Here is a 22,361-nt window from a genome sequence, read left to right as displayed (position 1 = left end):
CTTCTGAAGTTATTTTAAAAGGTACTCTCTCCTGCACTCTTTCCACAATGAAAAATATCTTTTATATCTGTTTAAGATTATTTTAAAAACCAAAACTAAGCAAAAATCACCTGAAAGGAATCTGCCTCTCTGGATGACCTAAGATGGCTCTGAATCAAACTTTCATATGATCATCATTGGTACACCACCAAATATTATATTGTCTCTGGAAACTGATTACATTTGCCTCAGCTTTCTTAAGGCAGTGCTCTGAGAAGTTTTGGGGTTCACTTTCTAAATGAAGCCAACAGATGAGAGGTTGAGCAAGAGCTCCTGCGTTTGTGCTTCTTGAAAGTAAAAAAAATACATAAATTAGCAGACAGATTGTTAGCAATGGCCACTGCAAGAGTAAAATTAAATTTCCAAACTGAAAACGAATTTTTTTTTTTTTTTTTTTTTTTTTACTAATTTTAATCTGGTTTCAGAACCCCTGGTAACTACAGTAATACATCAGCTCTTTGTGATGCAAATTATGGAAAATTGTTTTCCCAGATGGGTATTAATCTTATAATAATGAAATGTTTGTAAAGCCACCTGTTTTATAGATGGCAACTTCAAGAAAGAGCAACCTGCTTAAAAGTTCTCACTGCAAATCTTTTTTTCAAAAGTTTTCTAAAATAACATGACACAAAGCAGCAGTCGTAACAACTTCTGTTCAGACGAAAAACTTCATACTGGGGACACATTTCAGATTAGGAACAAAATTAAACTGAGCCATGGGAAGACGCTCACATTGCCACATCCATGTCAAGTTAATACTCTTAGCCTCTGAATTTGCAAATGCCAATTTCAGTCACGTCCAGGCATTCCCCACCCTTGCACTTGTGACAATTCAGGAAATATCTTCCAGAGACATCAGCAATTCACTCCATGGCTAAGTAGGAAGGGAGTGAAATCTTAACATTTAAAATCCAGACATTTCAATAGGTTCTTCTGAAAGTTTAAATTAAAAAAATAGTGTTGCTTTATGACCAACTCTTACAGAAACTTACTTTTCATAGCATAAATTTGAGGGAGAATGTGACTATCCCCTTCTGAACAGAGAAGCACAAAGCTGAAAAAACTACTTTAGTTGACTTTTGGCCAAAAGAAGAAAAGAAAAATTGAGAAAAATACAATCCCTTGCATTAATTTACTATTACTATTACTACTCATTTGGTAATTTAAATTGGCAATGGACCACTTGAGGTCAGTGTTACCAAATTTGAGAATAGCATCTTTCAGTTCCACTCCTCCTTAAAACTCCTGGGTAGTCTGCTTCAGGTAGGCCAATACAGTCATTATACGGTAACATTTACAAAATCATAAGGAATGATTGCTTTATCTGCTTTCCAACAGTGAAAGATACACGACAGGACTCCCTAGCCAGAACTCAATAACCAACCAAGTAAGCTATATTCCACAAGGCAGCAGAAGTTTAAGAGCAAGAAAATGTCATCCCTACCTTCTCTGACCTAAACACATTTTCAATAATTGTAAAGTTATTATAAAAAGACTAAACACCATTAGCATTCTAAAGAAGATGTATACATTTTCCTTTTTTTGCTGAAGATAAGCAGCTATCCTGCTACTGGCAACCCTCTTCAATGTCACCAGAGTCCAATGGGAGGAAAACTTACCAAGTTGTTTTAGTTTTTGGGCAACTGGCTCCCCTCCACTTCCAGCAGAGTCCCAGGACCTGCACAGCACCCAGCTCCATTGCATGAGGCTTCCCCTGGTGGCATGCGAGTGCTGGGAGCTGCATGTGCGCCACAGGGAGCCCCTGGCAATAGAGGTGGGCCAGCTAGGCTGCATTCCTTGCCACCATGTGCAGCACTGACTGGAACTGAACCTGTGCCGGCCCCGAGCATCAGCCCCCTGCTGATGCTGGTGATGGGGGCTGTGTGCCATGGGGGTGAGGGGGACAGGTAGTGCATGGGGGATCCCCACTCCCCCCCCAAACTCCCTCACACCCACACCATGCCTACCTGAGCTCCATACTCCCACCGTGCCCCTCAGCATGGGCTTCGCACTGCCACCAGCCCAAGCCCTCTATACTTCTGCCCAGCTGTAGCTCAACCCCTGCCGCTGCACCCACCCCCACCGCTTCCCTACCTGGTGCCCGGAGCAAGTGGGATCCCAGGGAAGCTAAGCAGGTGTCCCAGCAGCTGCAGCAGCCTTGCCTGGAAATTGCGTGCTGGCTGGGGTTAGGCCCTTCCACCCATGAGGGTGGGAGCAAGGTGCGCGGGATGGGTCAGGTACAATTAGCTGGCAGGCGCCCACAAGCCAGATGAAAGTGCCTGGCAGGCCAGATCCGGCCCATGGGCTGTATTTTGCCTGCCTCTGGTATAACAGTAGCCTTGACAGCAAAAAGTACATTAATCAAATCCTAATTCATAGCTTGGCACAATGGACACTTGTGCATTCGTACAAGATTAAGTGGCGAGAGGGTAAATTTTATAAACTGGCCAAAAAAATTAAAGTTCTAATTTTCACAATTCAAATCCATACACGCCTCACAATGTAATATACTTTTGACTTAAACAGTTGGTAAACATAAAACCGTAGCACTCTCAAAAGGCAGAATTCTGCTGTCTCACTCATGGTGTACGATACCCTATTAGGCAACCAGTGCACTCAATCTATACAGCCATGTTTGCCCCCACTTTGGCAAATCCCATTCATGTTTTTTGGAAAATTCTCATATCAGTTTTCCATCATCTGTGTGTGATGTGTACAGGCAAATAAATAATAAGAACTATCATACAAAACTAGAGAGAAAGTCGAACAGAATGACCCACAATGCTACTAGGGCTTATATTAGACAATAGGCACTGCTTACCAAAAATAAGACCAGAGGCCTACCTGAAAAAGTTCTTGATCCTTCACTTAACCAGATACTGGGGATGAAGAAAAGCCATGGATAACTGCGTCCAACCTCTACAGCTCTTCATCATTCCTACATCTAATTCATTTTCTGGATGGAATCACACTATTTCGTTATTATTACGATTATTCATTTAAGTAAAAATATGCATTAAAATCCTTAAATACTGGGGCTTTTCCTGAGGACTTGTGCCTTTTACTATGTTGGAAACAGAAAAAAGAGAAGCTTGTTACCTCTCTCAAAAAAAAAAAAATCTGTAAATTATAACAGATTTATAATAGAATTATCTCTGAAACTTAGCAAGGATTTTAGCTCCTTAATTTTAACTGTCACCACTGTCATAATGATTTTATGGCACCCAAACAATACTTCTAAAAAGAGTTCCACTGACTTCTATTGAGACTGCACTAGGCATCAGAAGTGATAGCCTAAAGGACAAAAAGATCCAATGTGATTGTCAAATTGTTTGAATATTTCACTCATGGCTATAGCTTCACGATACCACTTTATAGAAGTGGTCCTCAACCATGTAAGTGCAGTGGAAATACATGAATACTTGAAATCTTTTATGCCTCTTCACACCATTTTAATTCAAGTAATGATGTGCAAACAGGTTTTGCAGGGCATAAGCAATACAATGGGCTCATGAAGTGTGGATGTAGACACAGCAACACTACGGATGATCTTCTGGCTTAAAGTGGCAACTCTATGCTTAACATAGTTTCATAGTAGCTAGAGTCGGAAGGGACCTAGGTAGATCATCTAGTCCAACCCCCTGCCTTGGCAGGAAAGAGCACCGGGGTCAGATGACCCCGGCAAGGTGCTCATCTAACTGCCTTTTAAAAATCCCCAGGCTAGGAGCCTGCACCACTTCCCCTGGAAGCTGGTTCCAGGCCCTAGCCGCCCTGACTGTGAAGTAGCGCCTCCTAATATCTAATCTAAACTTACCCTCCGCCAGCTTGTGACCGTTATTCCTGGTCACTCCTGGCAGCGCACGGGGGAACAGGGACTCCCTCAATACCTGCTGATCCCCCCTGACCAGTTTGTAGCAGGCCACAAGATCCCCCCTTAACCTTCTCTTGTGGAGGCTGAACAGGTTCAGGTCCCGTAGCCTCTCCTCATAAGGCCTGCCCTGCTGACTACAGACTACAAATGTTGTTTGTTTAGTAAATGTTTACTTCCCATATTTGACATTATTTTTTCTTATTTTATACAGTTTTACAATTTCCCTTCAGGTTTTTTAATTTTTTCCCTAAAGCCATTTCAATAGCCGACTGGGAATATTAAAGGCAAGGAGATGAATGCATTTATTAGTTTCTGTAAATTCCAAAGCAATACATTTCATGCAAAAATTTAAATACCATCATGTCTGAACAATCTAAAAGAGAGGTATTTGAGACAACACGCAATAGGGCAAACCACTATTCTGTTCATTAACCCTCAATACTTAAATAATTTATTCTTTGTTCCAGAGAAAACAATTAAAATTAAATGGACTTTTTATGCACCGATATAAAAATGATTCTACAAAGAACACTAATGTAGAATAAATTATCTAATCAGAAAAAAAGGTAGCAATGATATAACATACAGTAGAAGGATTATTTAGGGTTTTAATGCAGAGGACAACCTTTTGAGAATTAAGATTTACTGCAGAGCCAATAAAAATAAAGAGCTTTTTCAAGTGGGCAATATCAAATTACCACCTACTTGAAGCAATGAAGAACCCCCAAGGCACTTGAAGGTACTTTGATATTTTTACATCTTTTGGTGGTGCTGATTAGCACCTATTAAAATACAGACTTCAAATAACAGAACTCATTGAGAACCCAACAACGGTTTAAACTGTTCAACTCTGCACAAAAAGCACATGTGCACTGTCTGACACTGCATGTTCTGATCCTTTTCTATACACCTGGAGTACCTACTTATGAACAGGTTGAAGCATCTTCCCTTTGGACAGTGGGGATATGGAAATGTGGTGATATATGAAGAAGAAAAAACCAGCAAAAGGGAGGGGGCTTGATAAAAGGGGAAGACCACACTGAAAAATACAGAAGACATTTTAATTTTAGATTTAGCTCCAAATTTTGTCATGACTTAATACAGGAAGTTTTACAGCATGCTTAATTTACTAATGGAATCACCAGCAGTTTTGCATGCAGCAGAATCTGCTAACTCCATTCACTCTCGAGCACCATCTGTATTCCAGGGCTGATTCGCCTGAGGGAGATCTCTCACTCTATGATCACATAATATTCCTGCTAATTCATCTGACGCTCATTTCCCCAACCCACCCACTCATTTCATTTTTCAGAACTCTTACCTCTTTGTGACACTTTCTGAGCAGACTGATAATGAGGTTACATTCTTCCGTGTGCTTATGAGGAGACAAGTCTGGATGCATCTTGAAGTTGAGGGTAATTTGTGTAGCTCAAGCACATAAAAATGTGAGAAACTTTCCACCTGCCAATATTAAAATTGGAAATTGCATTTTAGAGTCTACCACAGTGCCACCTAGGAGATACTTGTTCTTTACTGTCTGAATAGAAGTAATTGTCACCAAACCTGGAGTATAGCCCAATCTATTTTAATTTATGTTAAACAACCACATAAAAAATGAGTAATTAAAAATGAAAACCCAACATATGGCTTTTTCTGTCCTATAACTACAGATTGCTTACATGCTTAAGCACTTTGATGGGTCATAGCCATATTTTTTATTTTTATATATATAAAAATTGAAAAATTATTATATATATGGCTATGATCCACCAAAGTCTCACACACACACACACACACACACACACACACACACACACACACACACACACACCCTTCCCCTTCTTTTCCAACCTTATCTTGAAAAATTTTGAAATGTTATGACATTTTTCTTTAAGCTTTTAAGTATCTTTCTCCTTGATGCTGGAGTTCTTTTCTTCTTCCACTGTCTAGCTTGATAATAAATGGAAAGAATTAAAATTAGGACTTTGTTTTTTTTAACCCAAGAAAAGTACTTTTTCACTCTACCTCTGTTTGCCATATGGGTACAACAGTGTCACTAGTACTCTGGTGTCTCCCACTACTCCAGACCACTGGCTGCTCTCTATATATGTGTATAAAACACATCTAATCCATCAGGAATGCTATGAAAATAGCATTTTCCCTAAGCCCCACTCAGAATTTGAGTTATGAAACAGTCCTGGCTCTAACAGGAACCACAAAGAAAATCTTCATGTAATGCTTTTTCAGTTTACCCCAAGGGCCTGACAAACCCAGAAGAGCAGAAAAAAGTGAAGGCTGTGTAGCCACTCTCAATAATCACTGCTTTACTGGCTCTTTTGGGTGCATGTAGTATCTCTAATCCAATTCACTATAGCTAGGAATATTGGAGCCCATTAATAATAGTTTCATTATTAATGATGATATCCCCGACTTATGCAAGTTTGCTAGATTCTCCATAATACCCTTTACCTAGCTGAATGTAAATTATATCAGTGTCTCTGTCTTAGTTCCTTAAATCCTTTATAAAAAAAAGGGGGGGGGGGAAGGCTTAAAGGAAACTTGCAAAGTAATAACCAAATCTAATTAAAATACAGAGACTATAATTACAATTAATACACTAGACATTTTTTTTAAATATGTAAAGATACCCCATCACCAACTCATGAAGCAGATAAGAATAGGAAAAATAATTGGCTCTGGTGAGGAAACAATTAAAAAAAGAACAGAGGCCTGTAAAAGGTTAATTTTACTCCAACTAATGCATTAAAGAAAACAGCTTGTAGAAGTTTAGGAGTGTACCTTAAGAACACTTTGGAACTGTCTACTTGCAGATTTTCTCCATCTTAATCTGACTCATTAAGCTAAACCTCCCACTAAGAACTACAATGCAGTATGATTAAAATGGAAGTTCTCATCAAGAGACACCCACTCCATTCCCTGAATGATAATGATAAAGTGGCAGGTATTTCATAAAAGCTCCTTTGGGAAATGCAATTATTTGTATTTAGTAAATATTTACTTAGCTCTAGGCCAAATATATCAAATGTTGGCAGTTTTCCTTTAGCACACCAGAGCTACGCTACAGGGGGAGAGGGACCATTATCTAAGAAAAAGACGGTTTTTTGTACAGTCATTTATGGTTTTCCCATTGTTTCAGGTATCTGCAACAGAATAAAATTACTATTTTCAACATATGCAAAAACCCTAGGATCTCCTTCCATTTAACTCCAAAGTGGGTGACACCTATGATACTGGCTCATGTGTAAGCAGTGCCAACACTACACCATCTATTTCATTTAGAAGTGCTCAGCGCACCAAGTTCGTGTTGTTGCCAAAGGATTATGGATTTTTTTTACCTTGTCTTACTTCTGCAAAGAAATTACACCCTGGGACACCAGAACCTTTCAGAGTTAAATAAACGTGATAGGAAAAGTGTATGTTAAATAAAGGGCTAGAAGCATTGACTAGTAAACAGTTGACTAACTATCAATACTGTCTCAGAGATTAAAGATGCTGGAACCCTCCTGGAGGAAAAGAATTGTTCAAAGAAATAAAAAACACTGTAAGAAAGAGGATGGTGGGGGGTGGAGAAATGTGAGGTAATAAATGGGACAGGACTAAGCAGAGTTGTAAAAAATTCAAGAAGTAGAAACAAAATGTGAGAAACAAATTAGCTATGATGAGATCAGTCCAGCACCTCTTACAATCATTATATAAGCCAGGGGCAGGCAAAATACAGCCTGCAGGCTGGATCCGGCCCACCAGGCACGCACTTTCATCTGTCCCACAGCTGCTCACCAACTAATTATACCCTGCCCAGCCTGCGTGCCTCGCTCCCACCCTCTTGGGCAGAAGTGCCCAGCCCAGCCAGCATGCAGCTTCTAGGTGGAGCTGTTGTCAGTGCTGCAGCCACCAAGGGACCTACCACCAAAGGATGTGGCCAAGTTGGAGAAAGTCCAGCCGAGGGCAACAAAAATGGTTTCAGGGGCTGGGACACATGACTTCTGTGGAGAGACTGAGGAAACTGGGCTTATTTAATCTAGAGAAGAGAAGACTGAGAGGGGATTTAACAGCAGCCTTCAACTACCTAAAGAGTGGTTTGAAAGAGGATGGAGCTAGACTGTTCTCAGTGGTGGCAGATGACAGAACAAGGAGCAATGTCTCAAGCTGCAGCAAGGAAAGTTTAGGTTAGATATTAGGAAGAACCATCTCACTAGGAGATCAGTAAAACACTGGAACAGGTCACCCAGAGAGGTGGTAGAAGCTCCATCCTTGGAGGTTTTTAATACCTGGTTACACAAAGCCTTGGCTGGGATGATCTAGTTGGGGATGGTCCTGGTTTGAGCACGGAGCTGGACTAGATGTGACCTCCTGTGGTCCTTCCAACCCTCATCTTCTATGATTCCAAGTCCCACCATTCATACTACCCTTTTAGTTCCAAAGACTACCTACAGCAGATTACTAATGAAGACTATGTTTTACACAGCCACCACTACCTTAAAAAGAACTGTCCATCAAGGCTGACATTTTGATCACTATTTCATAGACATTAGGGCTGGAAGGGACCTCGGGAGATCATCGAGTCCAGCCCCCTGCCCAAAGGGCAGGAAGTCAGCTGGGGTCATAGGATCCCAGCAAGATAAGCATCCAATTTACTCTTGAAGGTGTTCAATGTAGGTGCTTGAACCACCTCTGCTGGCAGACTGTTCCAGACCTTGGGGGCTCGGACAGTAAAGAAATTCTTCCTTATGTCCAGCCTGAAACGGTCTTGCAGGAGTTTGTAACTGTTTGACCTCATCATCCCTTGGGGCGCTCTGGTGAACAGACATTCCCCCAGATCCCAGTGGTCACCCCGATAAACTTATTAGGTGGCCATCAGATCACCCCTGAGCCTACGCTTTTCCAGGCTAAAGAGTCCCATGGCTCTCAGCCTGTCATCGTAAGATCTGTTTTCCTGACCTCTGATCATGCGCGTGGCTCTCCTCTGGACTCTCTCAAGCTTCTCCACATCCCTTTTGAATTGTGGAGCCCAAAACTGGACCCAGTACTCCAGCTGCGGCCTCACCAAGGCCGAGTACAAGGGGAGAATGACGTCCCGGGATTTGCTCGAGAAGCATCTATGGATGCAAGCCAGCGTTTTGGTCGCTTTAATAGCCGCAGCATCGCATTGCAGGCTCATGTTCATCTTGTGGTCAATGATGACCCCCAAGTCTCTTTCTTCTGTAGTGCTATCCAACGTAGCACTGCCGAGCCTATAAGGATGCTGCAGGTTTTTCCTCCCAAGGTGGAGAACCTTGCATTTTTTGGTGTTAAACACCATCAGGTTCTCGTCTGCCCATTTGCTGAGCTTGTCCAGGTCAGCCTGGATCACCCGCCTATCTTCTGGCGTGGATGCTTTGCCCCAAAGTTGGGTGTTATCTGCGAACTTGGCCAGTCCACTCCTGACTCCAACGTCCACATCATTAATGAAGATGTTGAACAGTATGGGTCCCAGGACAGAGCCTTGAGGGACTCCACTGGTCACAGGGCACCACGATGAGTGACTGCCATCAATTACAACCCTCTGGGTCCGACCACAGAGCCAGTTTCCCAGCCAGTGGATCGTGGCGGAGCCAAGGCCACAACTGGCCAGTTTGGCCAAGAGGTGATCATGGGATACCAGATCAAAAGCTTTTTTGAAGTCAAGATATATGACATCAATCTCTTCTCCCTCGTCCAGGTGATAGGTCACCTGGTCATGGAAGGAAATGAGATTCGTCAAGCAAGACCTACCCGCAACAAACCCGTGCTGGCTATCCCTTAGGATGTTAGCCTGGGCCAGTCCATCAAGGATAGCCTCCTTAATAAACTTTTCTAGGAGCTTCACCAGGATAGAAGTCAGGCTAATGGGCCTGTAGTGAGCCGGATCCACTCTCCTCCCTTTCTTGAAGATCGGCACCACATTGGCCTTCTTCCAGTCTTCGGGCACTACACCAGAGTGCCAGGAGTTTTCAAAGATCTGTGCCAGGGGCTGGGCTATGACGCTCGCCAGCTCCTTGAGTACCCTGGGGTGCAGATTGTCAGGGCCGGCTGACTTGAAGGTATCCAGCTTCTCAAGGTGTTCCTTCACGAGGTCAGCGTTTATGGAGGGTAGGGGATCCTCATCACTCGGATCTCCCTGTCCCATAGCAGGCATGGGCATCCCATGGGACTGATGAAAGACTGACGCAAAGTACCTATTTAATAGGTCGGCTTTTTCCTTGGCGTCAGTTGCCAGCTGCCCCATCTGGTTTTGCAGGGGTCCAACGTTGCCCTTGCTTTTCCTCCGGCTCCCCACATATCTGAAAAAGGACTTTTTGTTGTCCTTGATGCCTGAAGCTAGTTGGAGTTCAGTTGCAGCCTTGGCTTTCCTGGTTTGCTCCCTGCAGGACCCGACCAGTGCAGAGTAATCCTCCTTGGAGGTGAATCCCATCCTCCATCCTTTGTAGGCTTTCCTTTTTAGCCGCAGGAGGTCCGCTAGGTCCCTGGAGAGCCAGGGGGGCTGCTGTGCCTTCTTGCTGCCTTTCCTCCGTGCTGGAATAGATTTAGCTTGTGCATTGAGGATCACTTCCTTGAGAAGCAACCACTCTTCTTGAACTCCCATCTCCCTGGGGTCACGGTCCCTAAGGGCCTGACCGACAAGCCTCTTGAGCTTGTCAAAGTCGGCTTTTCTGAATCAAGGACTTCTGTGTTGCTGACTGACTTGCCAGCTTTACGGCGGATGGTGAAGGTGATCAGCTCGTGGTCGCTGTCACCCAGCTTCCCATTGATCACTAGGTCGCCGATTAGGTCGTCCCCCGTAGCCAGTACCAGGTCGAGCAGCGCTTTGCCTCTCGTTGGCCCATAGACTTCTTGAGTCAGGTAGAGGTCATCCACGCACAAGAGAAAGCTTTGCGACTGCTCGGATTTTGCTGAGTGATCTTCCCACGAGATGTCCGGGTAATTGAAGTCCCCCATGACAACCAAGGTCCTGGAGCAAGCGGCCTCAGTCAGTTCCCGGGCGAACTCCTGGTCAAGCTCAGGACTTTGAGTGGGAGGTCTGTAGTAGACTCCCGCCGTTGTGTCCCGTGCCGTATTCCCCACGAATTTTTACCCAGAGGGTCTCTAGCTGTCCATGCTGGTCACCAACATCAGCTTGCAGGGACATGTAGCTTTCCTTCACATAGAGAGCTACACCCCCGCCCTTTTTGTCAACAAGATCCCTCCTGTACAGACAAAACACTGGTTAGGTCAGACAGTAATGCTTAAGATGCCAACATTCAAACTAAAGCTCTGGCTACGCTAATGCACCACTCATTATCAATGGTACAGATAAAATGGGGACGGGAAATTTTGAGCAAATAATTAAATGTATGCACCTCCTCAATCAAGCAATGCACTGTCTTACAAGAGTCTGATACTCACAGAAGAAAAGTGATTTAAATAGAGAAATCCAAGCAGACATGAAAGCCTCTTAAATCAATGCTCACTTTCAGCTCAGCTGTCTCCTAGTTGCCAGTAAAAATGCACTCTCACTGGCATGTTCTAAACTCACACCTACATAAACATAATTGTTGTGGCATTTTCTTTCAGGTTTGTCCCCCAAGTCACTATGTGGAAGTCTAATACTGCATTATAAATCAGAGCAAAGCAAAACCTACAAACGATGCAAGCTGATAAATGTTCCACTTGGCAAAATAATGAGCAAAGGGCAGCCCTAGTTTGAGCAACAAGTTGAATGATTCAGTAAGAACTTTTGCTTGAGCAGTTCAGCAAATCTATGTTTAATTTCTCTGTAGATTTTCCTTATAGCATAAGCACAGACAGTCTTTTGAGAGGCTAGCCAGTCAATGACCTTCGCCAGCTGATTATTAAATCAATGATAGACTGCTAGCCATATCACCAGCTACTTTTACAGGCATTCCAGTCTCAAATCCTCCACTGCTAAAAAATGTCATTTTAATTGGTTCTCTCAAAAGTATAAAGCACTGACATGCTCCAGTAAAGCAAAAGATATGGGAGAAGTTTGACAATAGAAAAGCCACAGCCCTGCCTCATTTAAAATGGTTCACTGGTGTGAGTCATATAAAGAAACTTATTTCCGTTTTCTGTTTTCACTTTATATGAAAAGATACTGATGGTTTAAACACATATGATCAACCATACGTTTCACCAATTAGGAATCTTTTCATGGATCACTCTTACTCAAGTGAGCTTTCCAACTGACATCCGTTACAGGACTGTACCTGTGATTTATATAGCCCCCTCCCCCCCAAATTATAAAATACTTTAAAAACAATTAATTTCATGGCAACAGTGCTCTTGCAATAACTTATTATATAATCCTCAACTACAGAAAATAAAATCCTACTGAATTAAAGAAAAATACTACAATTTATTATTATAGTCTTCAAAGCTTAGTCAATCTTAAAACACACTATGGGCTGTGCGTCTCAGTTGGCTTCTTTACTAGATGGATATTATAAGTCACTTACCCCAGATGGTGAAGGGCTGAAGGTCTGTAAAATACTATGACATCCATGACTAAAAGTTGTATTAAGTACGCAGTATTAACTTTGTGACCCAAAAGTAGATAAAGACAACACATACTATTTAAAAAAGAAAGAAAAAGTGAGTACTATGACAGGTGAAATGTCAAGAACGAAAACTGGGAAAAGGGTCTGTGTTGTCAGGAATGTTTAAGTTCTCACATAGTAAGCATCTTACTAGTATTTAACAAATCCATGTAGAAAAACTTCTAACATAGATGGTAGCTTATAAGGATATCAAAATTGAAATAATCTTCAAAAAAGTTAGCTGTAAATATTTGGAAAGCAATTTCTGGAATATAAACTGCTTTAAGAGAACTATTAACAAATACTGGATAAAGAATACCAAGGGAAACAAGCAATTGCTTTGAAAGAAATATTAGTACTAGAGTACAAGAATAATATTAGGAAAGTAGAGCAATTGCTCTGGGAGAAAAATGGGCTGTAAAATGCTAGGCAAACACCATTAATATATGAAGTGATTATTTGGAGAGAAGTATTAAAGATTAACTCCCCATATTTATTTAAAGGCGCTGGTATATTTCAAGGGACTGTGCTAACTGCTGAGGAGGCAGAACACACAGGCAGCTCCTGAGATCTCTTTTTAAACAATCTTATCTAAAAGATGTTAATTTTGCATATTTTTCCTCTACACATTTGGCAAAGCACAATGCACGTTACAGGCATGTGACAAATTTGGTTGAAAATATCAACCGAAGCTAAAAATATACACTAGGCGTTTCACTGTAACACAAAGCAGAGAGAAGGAGAACATTTTATTTCTGACTTCTTGAACCAGTTTCCAGTCCTATACAACTCTGAACAGACCAAATCAAAACTGAGCACCATGCAGGCAGGAACATCGTTTCCTGTGTGCTCTGTTAATTAAAGTGAAACAAGTAGAAGAGACATCTTGCCTATTAGGAACTTCAAAGCCAGAGCAGGTATGCAGAGAAACTATCACCTTTAACCCATGTTGACTACTGTCCAGCATCCAAGATGAAGGGCATCTCCAGAATCTGAACTGTAATTTTACTAAGGCCTACAGCAAGGGTAGGCAACGTTTTTTGGCTGGAGTGCTGAAAAAACCACAATGTCTAACTTGGAAGGTGCCAGAGTGCCGACATGCCTGGAGCAGCTGTTTGCAGTCTCCAGGTTGCAGACAGCCTATGGAGCCTGGTCTGCTTGCAGCCTCCCAGCTGCCTGCTGGGAGCAGCACAGACTCCGTGGCAGGCAGCAGCTGCTTAGAGCCCAGGCTGGTGGTGGTGTGCCAAGCAAAATGGCCCTGTGTGCTGTGCTTGGCACATGTGCGGGGGGTTGCTGACCCCTGGCCTACAGTGTCTTTTTTTGCCTTCACTTACCAAATTGGAAAACGGGTTTCAAGCAAATACTACTAATATGGACCTACCAAGAGGAACCAAGTGAAAGGATGGAATCAGATTTGAGCATTTAGGATATTAAATTTTAGCGCTGCACATTGTCCAAGGGGTTTAGAGAAAAAACATTTGGACTTAATGACAAGAGGACTTGAAGGGATGGAGGGAGGAGAAGGGAAAACACAAGTCTCAATTAAGAAACAGGATCGCCCAGGAAGCAAGGGAAACACCCAACTAAATTAGGTTGCAAGCCTTTTTCTAAAAACTACTTTTGCCCCAGAACTGCAGTTCTCAGCCTTACTGATCCTGAAGCCAGCTTAATACCTGCAAAGTGAACTTCTGGTGGTGGAGGCTGTGTTGTTATCTAGTGTGGCCTGCTTGCTGTAGTGCACTGTGGACAGCTCCACCTGTCCAACTGAAATCAGGATAGCATGGCACCTTGGGCTAACTCCTTACCATTGCCTCTAGCAGACAATTAGCTCCCCCAGAGTGCTGCACAAAGATGCTTCCTTCCCATGTAGAGTAGTATGGCACTTTAGCATGTGGCAGCCTGACACAATGGCAACTTTGGGAGAAGAGGAAGGAAAGATGTAGTCAGTCTAATTCCTCACACCCTCCCCATGTGTGCCCTCAGAGCCCATCCATAGCACCAATTAAGAAGCACATCCCTAATACACAAGCTTAGCTCTACAAAGTAAAAGCATATCCTAAACATGCCTACGCAATTCTACACCATACGCATCCATACATGTGGGTGGTTGAGGTGCAACCTTGTGGCTGCCTATAAATTCATCACGGGGGCGCAGAAGGGAATTGGTAAGGCCCTACTCAACAAGGCGCCCCTGGGGGCCACAAGAAATAATGGCCATAAGCTAGCAGAGAGCAGATTTAGACTGGACATTAACTTCTTCACAGTTAGGGTGGCCAAAATCTGGAATGGGCTCCCAAGGGAGGTGGTGTTCTCCCCTACCCTGGGGGTCTTCAAGCGGAGATTGGATAGGCATCTGGGTGGGGTCATCTGAACCCAGCACTCTTTCCTGCCTATGCAGGGGGTCAGACTCAATGATCTACAGAGGTCCCTTCCGACCCTAACATCTATGAATCCATGTGTTTTCCAGCACATTCAGTATCACATGAAAAGAACTCATTCAGGATGATGGCTCAGCTGAGCAGTTACTGAACAGAAATAATGAAAAAAGCAAAGGCAAACAAGACTGAGCATCAAAAGCTGTAGCTTCTGATTGTCAGGAAGACAAGGACTGCTACAAAAAAGGAAAATACACACACAGCTTTCCAGACCCATATGGCAGATTACAGCATCCCCATATACTCTGCAGCAGGGATGGCCAACCTGTAGCACAGGCAGTCTGTGTGTGTGACAAGAGGCAGATCAGGGAGGGATAAGAGAACACAGCAGCAGATAGGGCAGGGAGCAGAAAACAGAGCAGGGGAAGGGGAAGGGGAAGGCGATCAGAGTAGCACTTGCATGTGAGGCTAATATGTCACAAGCCTGCCAAACAGGCTGGCCCCCCACTGCTTTACAGGATCAGGTTCCTCCTCCCCTACAAAGATTAGGCTTCAAGAAGTAACCGGGGGTAGAAAGAGCTGCAGCAAGCCACTGTGCAGGACTTTTATTACAAAGGGCGCCACTTCCCGAGTCAGCTAGGCGGGACCACTGATGATGAGCTCCATCTGAGTGAAGAAGTGGTGCCCTTTGAAGCAAAACCCGCAACAAATAGCTGAATGGCTCACCCTTAATTTGGCAACTCACTGAAAACTAAGTAGGCTGAGAACCTGAATACAAATGAGCCAGCTTCTACTGTCATTAGAAACAGACTATTTACAGGAAAAAAGGGTTATGAAATATTAATATTTTTAAAAAGATTGCCTGTATAATAGCAGTTCCCAGGAATCTCAAGCAAGGTGCAAGGCCCCTTGCTTGGAGTGCTGTCAGACACATGCAGACATGCCCTGCCTTCAAAATCTTAAAAATCTGTGTCAGAAAAAGATGAGACCGGTAGACTAAATGGAAAGAGAATAAAAGCATGGATAGGAGGTAATATTGAGACGAGAATCTGAAAGCAAACTAGAAGTTTCAATTCATCACTTGCCTATCCAATGCCAGGAAGCAGTAATTTGCAAGCATCACAGCAGAAAGATTTTAAGGAAGGATTTACAAAAGCACAAGGTGATGGCTCTGTAGATTGTCACGTTGCTTTTCCCTTGCATTGAGAGCAGCAGGCAAGTGAGTACACAAGGCCACAAATGTCAGCAGAGCAATGGTGAAAACCTGAAGTTGATTAACTGGGCAAAAAGTTGAAATGTATTAAAAGCAAAGGCACTTCCAACATTTCATTTGTTGCAGTGGAAGCAAGAGGAAATGATGAATCCTTTGGAATGCATCTCAGGAGGTCATCTAGTCCAAACCCCTGCTCAAACAAGGACCACGCCCAATTAGATTATCCCAGCCAAGACTCTGTCTAACCAGGTCCTAAGAACCTCCGAGCAAGAAGACTCCACAACCTCCAGGGTTAACCTGTTCTAGTGCTTTACTGTCTTCCTCATGAGGAAGTTTTTCCCAATATCTAACCTAAACTTCCCTTGCTGCAACTTGAAACCATTGCTCCTTATTCTGGCATCTGCCATCACTGAAAACAGTCCAGTTCCATCCTCTTTCAAACCTCGCTTCAGATAGTTGAAGGCCGCTATTAAATCCCCTCTCAGCCTTCTCTTCTCTAAATTAAGTAAGCCCAATTTCCTCAGCCTCTCCTCAGAAGTCATGTTCCCCAGCCCCCTCACAATTTTAGTTGCCTCCATTGGACTCTCTCCAACTTTTCCACATCTTTTCTGTAGTAAGGGTGGGGAGTGCAAAACTGGAGACAGGACTCCAAATGTGGCCTCACCAGTGCTGAATAAAGAGGAACCATCACTTCTCTTGCTTTGCTGACTCCTACTGATGCAGCCCAGTCTGCTGTTAGACTTCTTGGCAACCTGGGCATACTGCTAGCTCATATTCATCTTATTGTCCACTGTAACCCCCAGGTCCTTTTTTGCAGAGCTGCAGCCCAGCCAGTCAGCTCCCAGCCTGCACCAGTGTATGGGACTGTTCCATCCTAAATGCAGGACTTTGTACTTGTCCTTTTTGAACCCCATGATATTTGAGATTTCTTTTGATCCAATCCTCCATTTTTTTCTAGGTCTCTAAATTCAAGCCCTACTCTCCAGTGCAACAACTACTCCCCACAGCTTGGTATCATCTGCAAATTATAGTTTGCACTCCCATCCCATATTCCATGTCACCAATGAAAATATTGAACAAAACTGGCCCCAGGACCGACCCCTGGGACGCTCCACTTGATACCAGCTGCCGACTAGACATTGAGCCACTGATAACTACCCTTTGTGCCTGATGACCCTAGCCAGTGTTCTATGTACCTTACAGTCCATTCATCCAACCCATACTTCCTCAGCTTGCTTGAGAGACTATTGTGGAGACCATATCAAAAGGCTTGCTAAAGTCAAGATATATCATGCCGACTGCTTTTCCCGCATCCACAGAGCCAGCCATCTCATCATAGAAGGCAATCTGGTTGGTCAGGCATGACTTGCCCCTGGTGAATCTGCGCTGACTGGACCTAATCATTCTCCTCCCCCAAGTGTTTACAAATGAAATCCTTGAGGATCTGCTCCATAATTTTTTCAGGGACTGAAGTGAGGCTGACCAGTCCGTAGTTCCCCAGATCCTCCTTCTTCTCTTTCTTAAAGATGGGCACTACATTTGCCCTTTTCCAATCACCACAAGTTTTCAAAAATAATGGCCAGCAGCTCTGCAATCACATCGGCCAACTCCCTCAGCATCCTTGAGTGCATCACATCTGGCTGTATGGACTTGTATACATCCAAATAGTCCCTAACCTGTCCCCCCCACACACATACCCTTACTCCCCACACTGTTGGCTGCTTACCTCCTCCCTAAACTGTGATGCCAAGTGTAGCAGTCTGGGGACTGACCTTGCCTGTAAAGGTACTTCATGAAAGACATGGAGAGAATAAGCAACCAGGAAGAGGATTCTTGCATTTTTCAGCAAAGTCCATTGCAGCAGCACAACTACCGTCAAGGCCAAAGAAGAAACTGCTAGCACCGAGATGAAAGATAAGTGTCTGCAGAGAAGACTGCAATCTAGATACAGAGAAGGAGCCAATCTTTTTAAATGCTATATAGCTAGAAGCAACAGAATGTGATATCACTGAAATAATTTATTTCCAACCTGGAAACTTCCAAAAGAATATGAATCTTTATACTTAATTAAGAAAAAAGATACTGTTTTAGCTCTAGCTGTTTCAGAAAAACAAAGTGCCTGGGAAGAACTATTAATAAAGTCGTATTAAATAACAAGAAACCATTCATTCTACAGTGGCTTGTACTTTAATATTAATTATAATTACTTTAGCTTCATTACTTTGGCCGTTTTTCCCCAAGCTGCAAACCGTTAGGGTTTAGAGTTATGAGGTAGTGATTACAAAACATGATCCAAACTGATAAAAAATAAGGAAACCTAAACAGAGAGAACTTAGCTGAATACTAAATAGAAGAATTGACAATACCTTCCCCTAGTTGGCATACCCCATAAAGTAATTAAGTACTTAGAGATAAGGAAAGGGGCTAAAAAACCCAAACACTCTACTCTTATATAGGACACATCCTCATGGTATCTGAAGGCCAAATGCAGAAAGACTTTTTCTACCACAGAAAAGGAAGCTGTCTCCACTCCCTGCCTTTGCCAGTGGCCCTCACAGCTGTGGCCCTTTGTAAGGCCACAGTTTAAGCTTTTTTATACTATCCTAGAGAGACAGTCTACACACACTTCCACAAGGCTAGAACATTTTTGCCAGTGACTTCTCCCTTTCAACACAAGAGGTAATTAATCCTTTTTAAAACAAGATTTTTTTCCATTATAGGACTTGACTTGAAAGTATAATCAAGACATGATAGCAAAGAATAAGTAACAAAGATTAAAAAAAGACCTAATTATAATTGTATCATGGAAAGGATTTCACCTATCAAAGCCACAAATAACAGCTACTTTGTTTCTATGAGACTGCCATGCTGCTATATGTATTACTGGGAGCATGCCTCCAATACATTTTTTATTTGTGGTAACTACTTCTCCAACATGCATCTTCTAACATTCCCAACACTCATTCACAGGTGGGTCACCTAAAGAGTAGAATAAAGATCTCACAGTAGGGAACTAATAAGAGGAAACAGTCTCTCACCTGAAGTTGCCACATCAAATCCACTAGCAACCAGAAGTCATTAGTGCAGGGCACCTCTTCAGAGGTCTGTGGGCACTTTTACACATGCTCCGAAACGGCACTTTAATTAGGGCAGCTCCGAGAGCCAATCTAATTAAGGTGCTGCCATGCCTCATGTATCAATATCCCTGTGCTTAAAAATGGAAGCAGGGGCACTTGAACTAAAGCTTGTCAAACAAACTTTAGTTTAAGCACCCTTGCCGCTGTTTTTAAGCGCAGGGATGCTGATACACAAGGTGCAGGAGACTGTGGGGATGCAGCAATTGCCAAGCTCCAGCAGTTAACACACTGAAATTCCAGCGTGTTGGAGCAGCCTTGCTGCTTGTGTATAAGCACCCTGTGTAAAGTGAATTAGTTACCTCAGTCCAGTTGTTGTGATAAAGGCATGCATCTCACTGGTAGAGGAACTTGCACAGTTAACTGAGGCATGCTGACTATGCAGCAAGGAGGAGGCACAGCTGACATTGCAATGTGTGTTCTCTGAACAATTTCACAAAGTCAGGACTATTAATTTGGCACCATTCATGAGTACTTTTTTTTTTTCAAATAAGTATTACAGAGGAAGAGGAATATTCCGTCTGCCTGAGTATGTATGGAAGATATACGATGCTAAAATGCTAAAGGGGTGAATGCTATTTGTTGAATAGCAGCAGAGACAAGAAAGAATCTTTGCAGAAAGACTTTTATGCTAGAAATAGAAAATACCCGAGTTCATCTACTTGCTTTTTTCAACACAGTGTACTCCAGGTTAGACTGGAAGAAGAACTTGTCTCACTTACCGATTCACTTATGACACTTGTTAGCACAACACAAGAACAATTAAGTGATTCATAGATTCATGATCTTAGCAACACTTTTCCTGGTACATCTGTATGAAAGATGAGTCCTATATGTCAATCCATAGCCAAACAGGAATCAAAACAGAAACCCACATTTTTATTTTTATAAAATTATTGTGTATTTTATAAAGCATAAATCAGTAAATGTAAAATCTAAACTAGAGAATGGTACTATTTCACGGTATTAAATGTTCACATTTCATAAAATGATCTTAGACTGATTTATAGTAAGCTGCAAAAAAGAATAAGGATGTCCACAAGGTGGCATAGTAACCATGAGAAGCAAGAATTACTGTCAACACTAGAGAAATAACTATACCCTGTTTTTACTTTCTCCACTGATATAGTTTATCATTTGTACCATCAGTTGTTTTTTGAAATTCTCCAATAACAGTCCTGTCACATTTATTACTGAAAAATTTTTCTTTAAACACGAAACAAAATTAAATGTGCTTTTAAATGATTATATTATGTTATACAAAAGTCTGACACAAGAAGAATTATATTCTGAACCTACACTATTCTGAACCTACACTATTCATGTTAGCTAAATGTCTCTCAATTCTGCATCCTTGCTAATTGGTCTTGACCAGCAGTCTATATTCAGTACCACTCCTATCCCACCCTATACAAATAGGAATCTACTTAATTTGTGCTTTCACAGAAACTACACAATCTGGGATTGTATGCAAAAATCAACAAAAAAAACTTAATAAAATGCTGGCTCTCCAGCAGTTACTTCATGAAAGACATGGAGAGAATAAGCAACCGGGAAGATAATTCTAACATTTTTTCTGCAAAGTCCGTTCCAGCAGCACAACCAAGGCCAAAGAAGAAAATGCTAGCGCTGAGATGAGAGATAAGTTTCTGCAGAGAAGACTGCAATCTAGATGCACAGAAGGAGCCAATCTTCTTAAATACTATATGTCTAGAAGCAGCAGAACAGGATATCACCAAAATAAATCATTTCCATCCTGGAAACTTCCCCAAAAATATGAATGTTATAGTTGATTAAGAAAAAAATTTTAGCCTCAACTCCCAGGAAGAGAAGGCGCTGGCTGACGGATCAGCATGAACAGCAGCAGACAAGATGGTGGCTGCCCCCTTGCCTGTCCTCCCTTTCACCAACACCCCTCCACAATCACCGCTGAGGGGTGGGGAAACCGCAAGACATCTGTAAAAGCAGCTCTGCATGCCGTGAAAAATTCTGTCTCACTTCAATTTAAGCAGATCCATATACATATATACATACACACACACACACACACACACACATTTTTCCCTCCACATACTAGCATGTCAACAGGTCTCAGTAGTATCCCACTGCAGGACCTCATTCACTACTGACTTTACATTTATAGTTCTTTTTTTAAAAAAATAGAAAGAAATGCTTCTTAAAAGCTCATAAAATAAAATGACAATTCAATTTCTATTTTGTAACCAATTCAGAAGCCCTAGCAGTTTGTTTGTGCTAGTTTCCATGGAAATCAGGCTGAATCTTGGATAAGTTAGCCACAGGATCCTGCAGTTCAGCCTTAATTCCACAGTAAAAAAAAAAAAAAATCAGATTTTAACAGGAGTCAAGGTGGAAGAGTTTGGCCCCAACTCCTCTGTACTGAAATTTGGCGGGAAACAGGAAGAGAAATAGGTTTGATACATGCATGTCAGAGGCTATGCACATGCTCCAACTTCCAGCATATCACAGATTTTATATGTGGATGCTCCTTGCAAGTTTTAATTATTCACTACGTGGAAACATTGAAGATGCCACATTTTAGCCCATTTGGGATTTTAAACATTACTGCAGAACAACAAGGAAGATTTTCTACTTCTGTGCCTGCTATCTGACACCTTCAGGGGAGTAATCCTACCTGATCTACACATCAAAGAGTTACTCTGCACACCTCACAAAGACACTCTCGTGGACCCGGAGGGACAGCCTTCCATCTTCAGCTCCCTCCGTACAAAAATGAAGTTTATTTCCTACTGATGGGAACTCTTTATCGTCTTGTACCATCTGTACTTTTCCCAAAGCCAGACAAAAGGACTTTGACCCCAAAAGCTTGCAGAAAAGGACAATTTTCTTGTGATTTCCCAATTGGTCTGATAAAAGGTATCATTTTGGAACCAAGAGTTCTAGTGCTTTTGTATGTACTCACTAGTAATTCTTTAGCATCAGAGCATACATAGAACAGATGTGATTTTTCTTGCTAGCAGTTTCACTCAGGGGTGCTCAGCCCCCAGCCTGTGGACGGCATCCAGCCCGCAGGGGTCCTCACGGTCCAGGAAATTAACACTGCTATCGCTCTTAGCTACTGAATTTGCTAACCTGGACTATTACTACACATCAGCATCGGCTCCGGGCTGGGGCCGC

General features: G+C 42.4%; 1 protein-coding gene across 3 annotated transcripts in view; it reads right to left on the bottom strand.

The window, feature by feature from the left end:
- Positions 1-22,361, bottom strand: part of CMC2 (C-X9-C motif containing 2) — a 33,791-nt gene that overhangs the window by 11,181 nt on the left and 249 nt on the right. For 2 of the 3 annotated variants that reach the window (XM_090062479.1, XM_090062481.1), the window contains exon 2: positions 5,232-5,371. In XM_090062479.1, the coding sequence (XP_089918605.1) occupies positions 5,232-5,312 (81 nt within the window). In that variant the 5' untranslated portion in view covers positions 5,313-5,371. Of the gene's footprint in view, positions 1-5,231; positions 5,372-22,146; positions 22,297-22,361 lie in introns of those variants that run through there. The other variant, XM_090062480.1, reaches the window with a different exon arrangement.

The sequence above is a fragment of the Crocodylus siamensis genome, chromosome 9, assembly GCF_052110815.1.
Source record: "Crocodylus siamensis isolate JL-2025a chromosome 9, ASM5211081v1, whole genome shotgun sequence".
Taxonomy (NCBI): domain Eukaryota; kingdom Metazoa; phylum Chordata; order Crocodylia; family Crocodylidae; genus Crocodylus; species Crocodylus siamensis.
Note: the sequence above shows the minus strand (reverse complement) of the source record. Positions and strands in the feature narration are given on the sequence as shown.